The following is a 13,910-nucleotide window of genomic DNA, read 5'->3' as shown; positions in this document are numbered from 1 at the left end:
ATCGTATGGTCACTGGCGCACAGTCTTGCGTACTCCAAAATGAGAAAAGTCACTTGACTTAATTACGAATCCCCGTTGTATGAAAGCCACACGAACGTGCCTGGTTGGACTAGAGTCTGCGTATCTAACTCAGGAACAAATGGTTTTGGAAGCCTGAAATCTGAACTTATCCTCTCATCTCTAAGACAAAGCCCGAGTTGGCAGAGCCTTCCAGTTCGGACATGGCATGTGATCTCTTGAAGTACACCACTAGTAGGCCATTAAATGCACAGCTATGCCAGCTGCCAGTTACACAAAAACCGCTTGCCAGACAGATTTACATTATTTTCCCCCACAATGCCGACGCCGACAACACCGACACCGGATTTTCTGGAAGGCAGGGTCGTAACGCTATCACGTTGGGGGACACTTAAGCACTGCCTTTAAGGGTGTGACGTGGTGGCATCAATGGTTTCTGTTTGCCGTCACTCTTTCGGGTTCGCGTACACGTACTTTACCACTCGCCTAATTATTAATCCCTTATTTGGGCTTTTAAACATTCAACATCCCTGCAAGATCCTGTGCCGTCAACAGTGGAACGAAGTCTGCAACCGAGCTGACGGGCAACTACATCGTGGTTGCACATGGAATCTATTTCGGCACCCCCTAAACGAAACTAGGACCGTCACATCAGCGCTCGCCTGGCCTGCCTCATACACACCGCCACACAACAACAAGGAAAAGACGTCGTTATCAAGACCCTGGAAGCCAAGTATCTGCCACACACGCCAACGGAAACCCACCCGCCATACGGGTGGCTGCCGAACGCATGGCTCGACCGAGACATTACCATGTCAGAGGTACGGGTAGCGCTGCACGAGCTCAACACCCGCTCAGCAGCCGGCCCCGATCTTATTACCAACAAGATGCTGCGCAACCTCGACTATGCATCGATCAAGGCCTTAACCCGCTACTACAACGAATGCTGGCGTTCGGGCAAGCTCCCCCGACAGTGGAAAACGGCAAGAACAATCCTAATCACGAAACCGGGCAAGCCATCGGACGTCGACAACTTGCGTCCCATCTCGCTCACGTCCTGCGTGGGCAAGGTGCTAGAGCACGTGCTTGCCAACCGGTGGCAGGAGTACCTGGAAAAGGAAGACTTATATCCGGATACGATGATCGGCTTCAGGCGCAGACTCAGCACACAAGACGCCATGCTACAACTCAAACAAGAAATAATCGACAACAAGACAAAGCGCATTCGACAAAGTCAAACACTCAGCCATATTAGCACAAGTATCGAGACTCAACATGGGGGTAGCGAGCTACAATTACATCCAAGACTTCTTGACCAACCGCACGGTGGAACTGCATGCTGAAGACCTTAGGTTCCTCGAACACAAGCTCGGAAACACGGGTACCCCGCAAAGTTCAGTCATCTCGCCGTTGCTCTTCAACCTTGTCATAATCGGGGTAGCGAGGGCAGTAGAAGGGACCGGCGTCCGGCATACGATCTACGCCGACGACATTACCCTGTGGGCGGCAGGCGGCACCGACACCAGCATTGAGCAGCGTCTCCAAGAGGCTGTTACTGCCATCGAGCAACACCTTAACGGCACAGGCCTAGTGTGCTCGCCCGCCAAATCCGAGCTGTTCGTCCTCACACCATTACAACGGGGACGGAAACGCGCTCCCCGTCGGGAGTGCGATCACATAAAGATCGTGGCTATATCGGGGCAGCGCATCCCCGAAGTTCCCAAGATCAGGGTCTTGGGCCTGCTACTAAACAAGAACGGCCGCAACGACGAGACCATTAACAAGATTACCACCAAGGCAATAGACGCTATCCGGCTCATACACCGAGTCTCGACACGACGAGCAGGCATGCGTGAAGGCAGTTTTCTGCGCCTCATCCAGTCGTTCGCGATCAGTCACATCGCCTACGTTGCGGCCTAACTCAACTGGCAGGCCACTGACCGGACAAAGATAAACACGCTGTTCAGACGGGTTTACAAGACGGCGCTGGGATTAATGAGGACCACGAGTACGGCTCAGCTCCTGCAGCTCGGCGTCCATAACACTTTAGAAGAAATAGCCGAGGCGCAGCTCACTGCGCAAATGGAGCGCCTCTCTACCACCAAGACAGGCCGCAGTATACTGAAGTCCCTGGGTTACAATCCCCGAGCTCCCAGTCGGCAGTCGTGCGAGATCAGCGTTGAGGCGTGGGTCCACATCCACGTGGACCCCATCCCGAAAAACATGCACCCCGAGTACAACCAAGAACGGCGGCAGGCGCGGGCCAAAGCCCTCGTCGAACAACCGCCCAGGACCCGCACGCCCGGTTCGTGGACGCTGCGGAATACAAGCGAGTAGGATTCGGGGCAGTGGCCGTTGAGGCGGCTACCGGCATCAAAACAACGGCAGCGAGCGTGCGGTGCACGGACGCCACAAACGCCGAGGAGGTTGCTGGTGATCTCGGAGGCCGAGTGTCGCACCGTGCTCAGCGACTCGAGGAACGCTGTGCGCAACTTTGCCAAGGGGCGAGTGTGCGCGCCGGCGGCCGCCATCATCAGTAAGCTCCAGCTTCAAGACCGCGGCAACACTATCCGGATCAAGTAGTTCCCAGTGCACGCGGGAGATTGTGCATCCTCACCGAATCATAACGAGACGGCTCATTCGGCGGCGCGAGCGCTTACCTTCCGCGCTCCCGAGAGGGACCGTCCCGAATGGTGGTTCGAAACAAAAGACCGCATGACCAGTTACGAGGAAATGACAAAATTTTACCGCCTAGCTCGACGGACAATGCCGCCGCCTCACCCGGCACTTAGTCGGGAGGAGGCGGTCATTCTAAGGCAAATGTAAACCGGGTCACTCCTAGCCCGGCAGTGCTACACGTCCTCCACCCAGGCATCTACACGAGTGATATGTGCAGTGTATGTCAAGTGGGTCCGGCGGACCAATGGCACATCATGTGGGAGTGTGCCAGGTTTCCGACCGAAGCTGCATCCAGGACATACCCACCGGACCTTCAAAGTGCTGTGCAGAGTACAGACAAGAACATGCAACTATGGGCCGTCCAGCAGGCCCGGGGTGCGCTCGAAAAGCACAAGCCTCGCAACCCACCACAAACGGGCCAAATAAGGTAGGGCAGAGTAGGGCTTAACCCCGGGTAGACGCTTGGCCAGCGTCACGACGCTTTAACCCGTCGTTTGCCGGCTCCCTAAGAAGTTATACACACATACATACATACATACATACATACATACATACATACATACATACATACATACATACATACATACATACATACATACATACATACATACATACATACATACATACATACATACATACATACATACATACATACATACATACATACATACATACATACATACATACATACATACATACATACATATCACAAATACTCTTTATCATTCAGTTGTATATGTCAAAGGCCTGCTGACATAGGTATAAAGCCCCACTACCGAGCCCTACGAATGTGACTACGTTGCTCAACGGTGACGTGTCTGACTTAGAATACAAGCACTCTGGAAGGACCCTCCTATTTGGATGAAGAGAGACCCGAGTTTGCAGCTCCTGCCCAATTAGTTACGTGATCTGGTCAAGTGAGGTCTGCCACCCCACGAACAACCTCTGTCCCGCCATGCTAGCTACCAACAAGCACCTGCCAGAGCCACGCGCGTAATTTGTCGCTCACAACTCCGACGCCGGAGTTTCTGGTGAACGGTGCCTTCAACGCCATCGCGTTAAAGGTGGGAGCGAGAGGTGAACACCACATGATTTTATGATGGCACACTTACACGAAGTACAGTTCAAGGGCTGTCGCTCTGCTGAATGGTCTGGTGAATGCTATTGCGCTCGCTTCACATTTACTTGTGTATGTTTTGCTTAGCTTCTTACTCATTTCTGCCTACTATTTCCTCACGTTACGTTGAAAGGCCACTAGGTGTGATCTTGAACAAATTATGAGTGCTACTTTGCCCTCCTCAAACTGAGCACGCCGAAGTAGCTGCAGCCTTCCGGGTAAGAGCATTGTTTTCGGGATCCAACCGCAGTAGCCGAGACTGCATACTGAAGTCAGTGAAATGGAACAGAGCAGCATTGGGAGGAAAAACTTTTTAATGCTCAGTGAGGACGTACACGCATGTTTTTGGTAAGCTGCATACGAAGGCCTGACAATTTGGAAGACATTTCAGTTTTCCCGGTTGCAATTACGTGCCATGCCACATGGCAATGAAGAGCCGAAATTAAAGCGGAAGTTTTGAATGTTTTCTCCACGGCATTGACTTCCACCATTAACCGGCAAATGATCCCGACGGAGGCACGCTACTTTTAATTAACGTGGGACAGTTCGCTCGGCTTTGTGAAAGCTTGGGCTTTATATATATATGAGGTGGCCTTGTCAGTAATGCGACTGGTTACGACTGTGTGCTAATAAATATTGCTTCAAAGAAATGCGTTATAACACAGAAATGCTTGCGAGCGAATGATAATCTGCAAGTGGAGCTGCTGACAGCAGCCATAATACCGTCGCGTCATTTAATGGCGGAGCTTCAGTACCTCCCGAAATTCTGTATTACTTATATGTCTAGCGGGCTGGAAAGTAAATTTAGAAATGTCAACATGCATGGGCGAAATAATAAAGCCTGTAAGTAAAAATACTGCCAGCACAGCTACAGGATGTTTTCTACTGGCAGTCAACCTATGACATTGCTTCAAGCGGTACAGAAAAGCTGCTGTTAAAATTAGTTTCCTGTCAGGCTTTCCAAACAAGAGACTTTGTGAGCTGCTTTAGGGCCAATGGGTGTGTGAACCACTACCATCACCCTGTGTAAAAAAAACTTTCCAGCTGTTTTTGATAGCCAGTTTAATGTCCACCTCTTTCGTAATGAGCGTTAAGCTATATTGCGCTTCAAAAGCCTGAAAAACAAATCAAGGCTTTTAGGATTGCTGTTCTGGTGAAACCTCAGCACCCTTCTTCTCATTTGTAGGGCCATGACACGACAGCAGTGGGCATCAGCTGGACTCTTTACTTGTTGGGCTTGCACCAAGACATACAGCAGAAAGTCTACGACGAGCTGGAAGAAATCTTTGGTGATGACAGAGACCGCGATGCAACAATGGAAGACATCAAGCGAATGAAGTATTTGGAATGTGCCATCAAGGTGGGTATAGAGAAAGAAGATACGAAGCCAGGTCCAGTGAATATAGTATATGCATCAAATATATATTCATGCAACAGTACACGAGTCTACGTTTTCTTCAGGACAGCGATAAATGAAAAGTCATAAGCACGGCAGCCTGCTGCACGTGAGGATTATTCTTTTCGGCTGAAGATTTCGTCTTTAGTTTGTTGCATCAAGCGTGTCCCCCAGACGGGCTTTATAAAAAATTCAAACTTTTTAATCTCACTGGCTTACACGTAGAACACTTTGATCAGGGAATACTTTGCACAAAGAAGCTTCTGTTTGAAATCCAACTTTTTACAGAAACGTCGACGTAGCAACCGATTAGCAATTGAGAAATGAGAACTTACGTGAGTTGTGCTAAAACTTCTCTGCCACTCTTGAGCACATAGTCACATGCAACTGTCTCAGAGTAGAATAACTTACTTTTAATTATCAATACCTCATAAGCTGGTAATTTTTCAGTGACTTCATCCAGGACATTCGCGGACAAGTATAATGCAGCCTTGCAGCATAAAACCGATGATACAAAAAGAATATGGGAAAGTATGGCCTTGTTTTCGTTTTCCTGGTAATGACGCACTGAATCAAATTCTTGAAGCCCGCGAATATTTTTGGTTCCTTCCTTATGCAAAGTGATAAAGAAAGAAGAATATGCTGTGAAAAATATTCAGATAACATGAAGAAATGTGCTTAGAAAGGCTACTCAGTAATAGAGTGCCTAACACAAAAGAGTGATGAAATTTTCCAGTATTCGTACTGAATTGAAAAGTACCATATGGGTTTTGTGATATCACTCCAATCCAGGGCGAGATTATTCAGGGTTCAAAGGGTTCAAATGAACCGGACCCTGCGTTCTCAGAGGCCCCCTAGAGTTGAAATAAATGGCGGATTCTAGGTTGGATCGAGAAATGTTCTTCCCGATTTCCTGTGATTAAAGTTAGAGCTTATGTATTGCAATGTCTGATGCTTAAAAAGCTGTTTGTCGCATCGTACGTTTAATCCCTAATCCATCCTTATATTTCTCTAGTCAAAGTACAAATCTTTGTACTTGCCCAAATAGATGAAAAAATCCAAGTGGATTGAGCTGTATCTGAGTGGTTTCAGTTAATTTTAGGTGGTCCCAGATGGTGCGCAACAGATGCCTATCAGCTAGAGTCAGCGTGTCCCAATTAAAGTCTAGAAAATAAATGGTTTCTAGCTAGCTTTCAGTTGGGAGTCCGTTCGTGCCACGTGGCAAACCAACTGACCTCTGTCAATATTGCTGTTGAGTTCAGTTGTGTATTTTATTAAATAAATCATAGCGGATGCAGTGAAAGCGGTTGGAAAAGCAGTAAATAATTAGTAAGTGATTATGACTGCCATAGCTGACAACCGCCTCAGCAATTTGTGTTTGCTAAGAGACGCAGATGCTCAAGCGGGTGAAAGTTGGAGGTCTTATCAAGAAACTCCCAGTGAAAGGCTCGAAAACGTACTACATTTCTATAAGCGTTTCTATGAGAAGTATACTGAATACCTTTCTTAACTTGATTAAATATAAAATGAAAGAAACAAAAAACAAAACAGACATGTTATATGAAAGCACGATTGATATAAAAGTTGAATCCTTGTGAAATATTTAAACAAATATTTTCTTGAATGTGTAAACTGATGTTTCTGTAAAAATTTAGGAGGACGCTTTGCGCGTTGCAGATATATAATACGGCTGAAGTGTTCGCCGAAGTAAAGGGCATGCATGTGCGCGAAGGATTCTGCAAATGGGAAGCCGATAAATGGAACCCATTAACGCTGTCCCATGATGATACACTGAAAGGTGGAGCTTAAGCTTCTCGATGGAATAAACTCCGTACGGCATCTCGTAATGTGTAAAATTATTCTGTAGACTGAAAGCAGAAAGACTTACAGGGGTTCAAAGCTGCTGAGCCGAATGTGCAGCGAAAACTTTCGCTGTGGGCGACCTAGTATTCTAGTACACTGTAGCTCAGCGGCGGAACACTTGTGGACCGGAGCAGCTTGTTGACATTTTTACGATGCATACGTAATTTTTGGGAAAATCGCTTCCACTCACCTAGTATAACTTTTACTACAAAGTTGTGTGATGCGTGCTAAAGTGGTTTCTTCGGTTTTGAAAGTGTCATTGTGTACAAAACAGAAACACTGATTCTGTAAATATGAACAATGTATATAAATGTAAACACATCTAGAATATTTGGGCGTGTTAAAGCTTTATCTTTGTGCCAGTTAAGCAAAGATGCCTTTTCCTACAGGCGCCATTTGGAAAAGATTTGGCTCCACGCATTACGACAGCGTTTGGAGTATAAAAATTATTTGCTGTACTTCAAGTCAGCATATAGGACATATTATCGCAGTTTGTGTAGACGCACTGCTTTAGGCGAACTTCAAGTCATCTTGCTGGTTATTTCTCAAAAATGTTAGATGATCGGCAGCTTATATACGGTAACAATTTGCGAGCAGGTCATGTACAAGACCGATCTCTCTAACGCATCGCCAATTGTCCGGCGCTATGTATAATTAGACAAGAAAATAACCGATCGTGAAAATTATTTATTTCACGAATGCGCGTTCTGACGTTTAAGGGAGTATATTGTGTGTCCTGCCATTTCCTACTGCAGCTGAATCTAGAGTCCCGTCTGCGGGAAACTATATGCTGATGTTCACAAACAGTCCGCAGGTTCTTCGAGTATATATGGCGTGTATTCTCTGCAGAAATTCTAAAATGCATCAAGTTTCGAACATGACAACTGGGTGCGGGGGAGCGTGATGGTAAATTTTAGGGGCCCTCTTAGTGTTTTTTGGAACCGGGCACTCGTCATTGTTAATCCGGCCTTGCTCCAATCGCAAGATAGAAGATTTAAGCAGTGGGAAAAAGTCTAGAGGGCACTTTAGACCACTAATGTGCGCTGAGGCGTAAGCCATTATATCGCGGTGGATGGTAGCCCTCCACTACGGCACCTCTATCTCCCTCTCTTCTTTCACTCCCCCATTTCTTCCTTCCTTTATGGCACGGTACATGTTTCCGCGAAGAATTGTGACAAATACTTCGCCTTCTATATCCTGCAAACCAATATGAAAAGCCACTGATGCCTACTGTACTAACGGCTCCAAGACATCTGGGTCTGCTTCTGTTTGCTGTGTGGTGCGGCCTTCGAGGAAGCGGCAAATGAAAGGCGCCGCACGGACGCCTGAATCGCGCGCCCGGCGGGTCAGCTTCCTCTATGCATGAGTTGCCTGGTGACGTCATGACCAGTCGTGATGGTACATGGCCTGCCCCTTGTCGAACACAACCAGCATTCAATTGAACGCATCAAAGTTCACCGGCGTTCTACAATTCGTTTACAGGAAATTAAAGGCGCAGTATCTGTCACTCGCGGAATCCCGCTATCATCCTCACGGTAGACAAGGGGAATTATGATGAACGTTTCATGAACCGGGGCGTGGCGCCTTTTGAATGGTACGCTTACACAGAAAGGTATTGGGTTTCTGCCAATTCACGACGATGCAATGTCATACGATGGCATATTCCTGATGGGCCTGCATTCTATGTGGCTCAGTGCTATGGATTATCGTCACGGTGACACTGGTGCCAGATCCGTGTATGAATATTTTGTCGAGAGTATTGTGAAAAAAGATGATGTTTTGAAAGATAAAGTATGTGATGCTCAAATCGAGGTGGTGTTTAGAAATCTTGCACAAATGAAACGACTCCATTGTTCGCGGCCGGCAAGCGGCCTGCAAACTTTTTAAATATTTTTTTACTGTATATTTTGTCATTATGAACATTTCGCAATAAAGAAAAAAAACTTGAGCGTGGCGCAGTTGGTAGAGCGCTCGGCTGGGGATCCAAGGGGTGGAGGTGCGATTCCCGGGTTTATTTATTTATTTTTTAACTATCTCCCTAGATAGTGTGACACTCTCTGCTGACAGTCTCTGCCGACAGCTCCTGCTGACAACGATGAGGCATTAAAGCTTTCGCCTTAAAAGCGTACGTAGTCCAGCTACAGCCAGTACGAGGGACAAAGTATACTGAAGTTAATCAAGATTACTTCGACCAAAAAAATGCTATGTAACTTTATGATTAGTCCCTACGTGATATCAGCATGAATATGTGTCATTCCGTACCTTTTCATCAAACTTCGGCCGCAACGCTGCCAGGAAATGTTCCAGCAAGCTTACACGAATGAAGTACACAAACGGTCCTTGATTAAGAAAGCAGTCAGGGCGCTAATGTTTTGTTCTATGTTTTTACTTGTTTTTTCAGGAGGCACAGAGACTATTTCCGTCCGTACCGCTAGTAGGGCGCCTGCTTCAAGAAGACTGGACGTATGGTATGGCGTTTTCTATAACGTTTCTAATATATTTTGATCATTTTTTGTAGTTTCTGGGAACATACATTTGGTAGCAATATTTTTGATGGCCATTACGTTTTAGTCTTTATTTGGTTGGCTATGCTTAAAAATACGTTTTCACTGCACTGCAGAGCTTACATGAATAGTAAAAAACGAGCACCTTGGGGGAATGAATTCGAAAAAGAAGGCTCGAAACAGGAAAAACCGGCAACAAAAACAGTTTTGGAATCTGATGTGTTACTTCTCTAGGAAATTCTTTGGAGGTTAAACACTGCTTCCTCTAATCATTTACATATCCCCAGAGATAAAACAACTTATTTTAAAATCAGACTCATGCCCTTCAAAAAGTACCAGCAAGACACATATAGGTTTCATTTGCAGGGTGTATGTACTGACTATCCATTTGCATGTATATACATATATAGGAGGTAATATGTACATTATGGGTCGTCCAAAAATTTCAACTGCCCGTGGGATATTGTTTGGGTAGCTATAAATTTATGCAAAAACTTGGGCTTCCTCAACCAAGGTTACCAAAACAATAAAAAGCCAACTTCGATCTTTATCTCTGGACGCTGCCCCCCTCCCGCCTTATATTTAACGATGCTTGAAGGCAGCTATAACCTTGAGGCGACTTTCCTAAACATTGGACCCAACTATAAATAACTTAAAATACTATTTCCCATTCTTCGTGACATAGCATTGTAAATGAAAAAGGTGAATGAGTGCTAGCACGCTGGAGGCCCGGCGTTTAAATTAACTGTTATTCCGCATACCTACACTACCCGCTCCCTTGTCTCATATGATGTTGTTGCAGATGGCTATGTTATACCCAAGGGTACTGTGTGCACTGTGTTCATCTACGGGCTGCATCGGGACACAAATGAATTCCCAAAGCCCGAAGAGTACATACCTGAGCGCTTCCTGCCAGAAAACTGCGTCGGCCGGCACCCATTTGCTTACGTGCCGTTCTCAGCCGGCTACAGAAATTGCATTGGTAAGATGCTCTTTGGATACCGACTGCTAACAGCGATAAAATATATAAACAAAACTCTTAACCACTTTATTGGACCACAAACGTGCTACAAATTGCACTGTTTGCTATCCTCGTTTAAATTTAGTGTTAGGTGGACCACACCAAGAGTTCTGAAAAAAGTAAGCATGTGTGAATGTGCATATGCCGGATCAGCAATCTCCCAGGTCAGTTAACGCAACTGGTTATTTGCAGCGCGCGTGCCTGTTTGATCATGCGATGGCAACTTATGCAGAGGTTTAGAAGCAACGAGGCGTGAATTACCAAACTCTGGTGGTTTTAGCGTTTTCTTCGTGTCCGAACTAAACCAAGATGCTTACTGAAAATTAATCAAGCAGATAAAATGACTCGATTCGTACTAAAAGGCTAGCATGGTATTTTATTATAGGTCCTCAAAAATGGTGAGGTACTAATGTACCTGGTAGAATGTAAGCGTGACTGATCGGGACAGTTGCTAATTGATGACAGCTAGCAGTGCGACACAGTGCAACATTAAGACAGCGGCGGAGAAAAGACATGACACCCCATGAATCACAGTGCTGTGGTGTCTTTCCCTTTCTTACTCCCTGACTTAAAGCTACGCCGTTTCACATTTTTCCCGGCTAGAACCTCGGATATTCTTTTTAATAGATAGATAGCTTTATTTGAGTGTGCCTCAATAGCCAAATAGACTAAACGAGCGCACACTAGGTCATACACCACAAAGACATATTAAAAACATCTAAAAATAGGCACGAAAACTGCAATTAGGTAAATATGTCCATGTCAATAAATCTGGCATTGTATAAGATTTGTAATTAGTCATCAGACAGTTAGCGTGCAAATCAGTGTAAAAAGTTTCGAAACATTTTGAGGCCTTTGCATGCAGCACACAAAATTTTAGCGACATCAGTAAGGTTCCACAGTCAATGGAGCCGCGCACGACATTTTGCAGAAACTTCATGTCCCGTATGAGTCGACTGTCACTAAGAGTAGACATACTGAGGCCCGCCAAAAGAGAATCATAGTCGTAGAAACGTCGGCGACAAATATATCTGTCGTAAAGGATGCGCATGTATTTACGCTGGACATTTTTAATCTTCGTGCAATAGGTGGCAGATATTTTATTCAAGACTACTGACGCGAACTCAAGACGTGGTCTCACGAGAGCACAGTATAGAGATCGCTGGCATTCGTGCCGTCGAAACTTGTTTGTTAATCTAGACATAAGATCAATATGTGTCAATGCTCGCAGCGTAGTTGAAGATACATGTAATCTGAAGTCGAGCCTTGAATAAAAAACAATGAAAAGGTCTTGTACATATGGAATAGGAGAAATATGACCAGCTATAAGTGTATAAACAAACATAACAGTATCGCGTTCCTAGTTAGACACATGACGGAAGTCTTCTTAATATTCAGTTTTAATTGATTAATTAAACACCATTTCTCAACGTTGTTGATGTCGGCTTGCAATTGGTGGCAGTCCTCAATATTTACAATCTTACATAATAATTTGAAGTCATCTGCAAAGAGCCAAATTCTCCAGTTCTTGATGTGTAATGGCAAATCATTTACAAACACTAAAAATTACAGTGGTGATAAGTTGGAGCCTTGAAGTACTTCCGAAGATGATCCAGATTTGTTGGACACACTGCCGGAAAATCGAACCATGTTACGGCGGTTGACGAGGTATCTTTCGAGCCATCTGCAGTACATTGGGCAAAGTCTGTATTGTTCCATCTTCATCACAAGTACCTCGTGGGAAACAGTGTCGAAAGTTTTCATCATCTCAAAGTAGACTGCATCTACCTGGCCACAATTAAACATGCGGCCCACTATAAGAAAAAAAGTGGCATATATTCGTTTCCACAGATCGCCCTTTTAAAAAGTCGTGCTGCAGACGAGATCTTGTTTTTTTTTTTTTTTTTGAAGTATGATCTCATGAGTTCGTACAGTACCATTTCAAAAACTTTCGCAAAACAGAAAATCAATGACACTGGTCGAAAGGTATTGACACGACAAGCATCGCCAGATTTGAAAACAGGAACAATAACTGGAACAACAACTATTAAGATCAAACTATGCGCCATGTACCTTAAGGATGTGCATTCAGTTTGGCGGTCATGCTCACTTTGTATTTATTTCACTCCTCGTTTTTTTGTGTGTGTACGCTGCACCGATTTGATGTCTTTTGATTTTCTTTACATTTATTCCCCAAAATATTATGAACTCTCTGACAACATGCATGATCTCCATGATGCGGTATTGATAAAGGTTATAGAGCCATTCGGTCAGGAAAACAAAACTCATATTGCCTACCTGCGCAACGTTTCAAACTTATTTTTCATTTGCTCATCGTTCCCTTTCCATGTTTATGTAGGCCAAAAGTTCGCTTCAATGGAGATGAAGACTCTGGTGTCCCGGGTACTAAGGAACTACAAGTTAGAATCTATGCATCCCAGGGATAAAATTCAGATCGTGGCCGAGCTCGTACTCCGTGCCCGGAATGGCCTGCGGATACGCCTCACTCCGAGAGAATAGCACCCTGGCTACTGTCTCCGCAATACGTTTTTTTTTTTTTTAATTTTTCTCATCACGCTCACACGCCTAAAACAAACACTAGAGCCGCAAATTCGAATACACAATGGTCATACGCCCGCATCGTTTTGTCAGCAATGTCTATTCACGCTCGCTTGTTCAGGTTTGTGTCTAGTCTTCACCTGCTGTTGCTGCTCAGCTTTCACGCCAAATTCATTCAGTTGCAACAAATTATGTCTTTGCACCTACGACTTGGGGCATACTTTAAAATCGTGGTCTCGCCTATAAGCTATTCTTATTTCCTTGCACTTTACACATTATTTGCGCGAAAACAAATTTGTCGTGGAAGGTTTTATGCTGCAGAATACTCTGACCCGCTATTATTACATGTTCGCCTTGGGTACAACATTCCTGCTCCTGGATGCTGGCAAATGCATATGCCGGCACGCATGTGCGAGGAAGGCCTTCCTAGAGATGGATAGAGAAAAGCGTTACAGTAAAGCGGTGGAGGTGAACGGTGACCATGATGTTTCTCAATATTCATGACATCCCACAGGACAATCTTTTCTACTTAGAAGCGTTCGTCATTTTGACGAAGACCTGGACCTGTCTTTGCTGTTGCAAATTGCAAAATGAACGATTGTCTTCCGTACCTTCTATAGGTGTAGAGAAAACTTTTGTCCTCATGACTTTTCCGTTATTGCGAACCGTTACCGGCATGCATGAGGAGAGCAGAACTCACGAACCCAATGTTTGTCATACTGTTTTGCTCGCATGATGAAAAACTCAGCTTAA

General features: G+C 45.1%; 1 protein-coding gene and 1 pseudogene across 1 annotated transcript in view; both read left to right on the top strand.

The window, feature by feature from the left end:
• LOC146203486 (cytochrome P450 4c3-like) overlaps window positions 1-13,118 on the top strand; it is a 39,457-nt gene extending 26,339 nt beyond the window's left edge. Inside the window, exons 8-11 of the mRNA XM_084585708.1 lie at window positions 5,001-5,174; window positions 9,475-9,541; window positions 10,380-10,559; window positions 12,958-13,118. Coding sequence (XP_084441834.1) covers window positions 5,001-5,174; window positions 9,475-9,541; window positions 10,380-10,559; window positions 12,958-13,118 — 582 coding nt within the window. The remainder of the gene's footprint in view (window positions 1-5,000; window positions 5,175-9,474; window positions 9,542-10,379; window positions 10,560-12,957) is intronic.
• Window positions 222-3,128, top strand: LOC146203487 (uncharacterized; annotated as a pseudogene).
• Window positions 13,119-13,910: the final 792 nt, after the last annotated feature.

The sequence above is a fragment of the Amblyomma maculatum genome, chromosome 1, assembly GCF_055883805.1.
Source record: "Amblyomma maculatum isolate TAMU_Amacu chromosome 1, ASM5588380v1, whole genome shotgun sequence".
Classification (NCBI taxonomy): domain Eukaryota; kingdom Metazoa; phylum Arthropoda; class Arachnida; order Ixodida; family Ixodidae; genus Amblyomma; species Amblyomma maculatum.
Note: the sequence above shows the minus strand (reverse complement) of the source record. Positions and strands in the feature narration are given on the sequence as shown.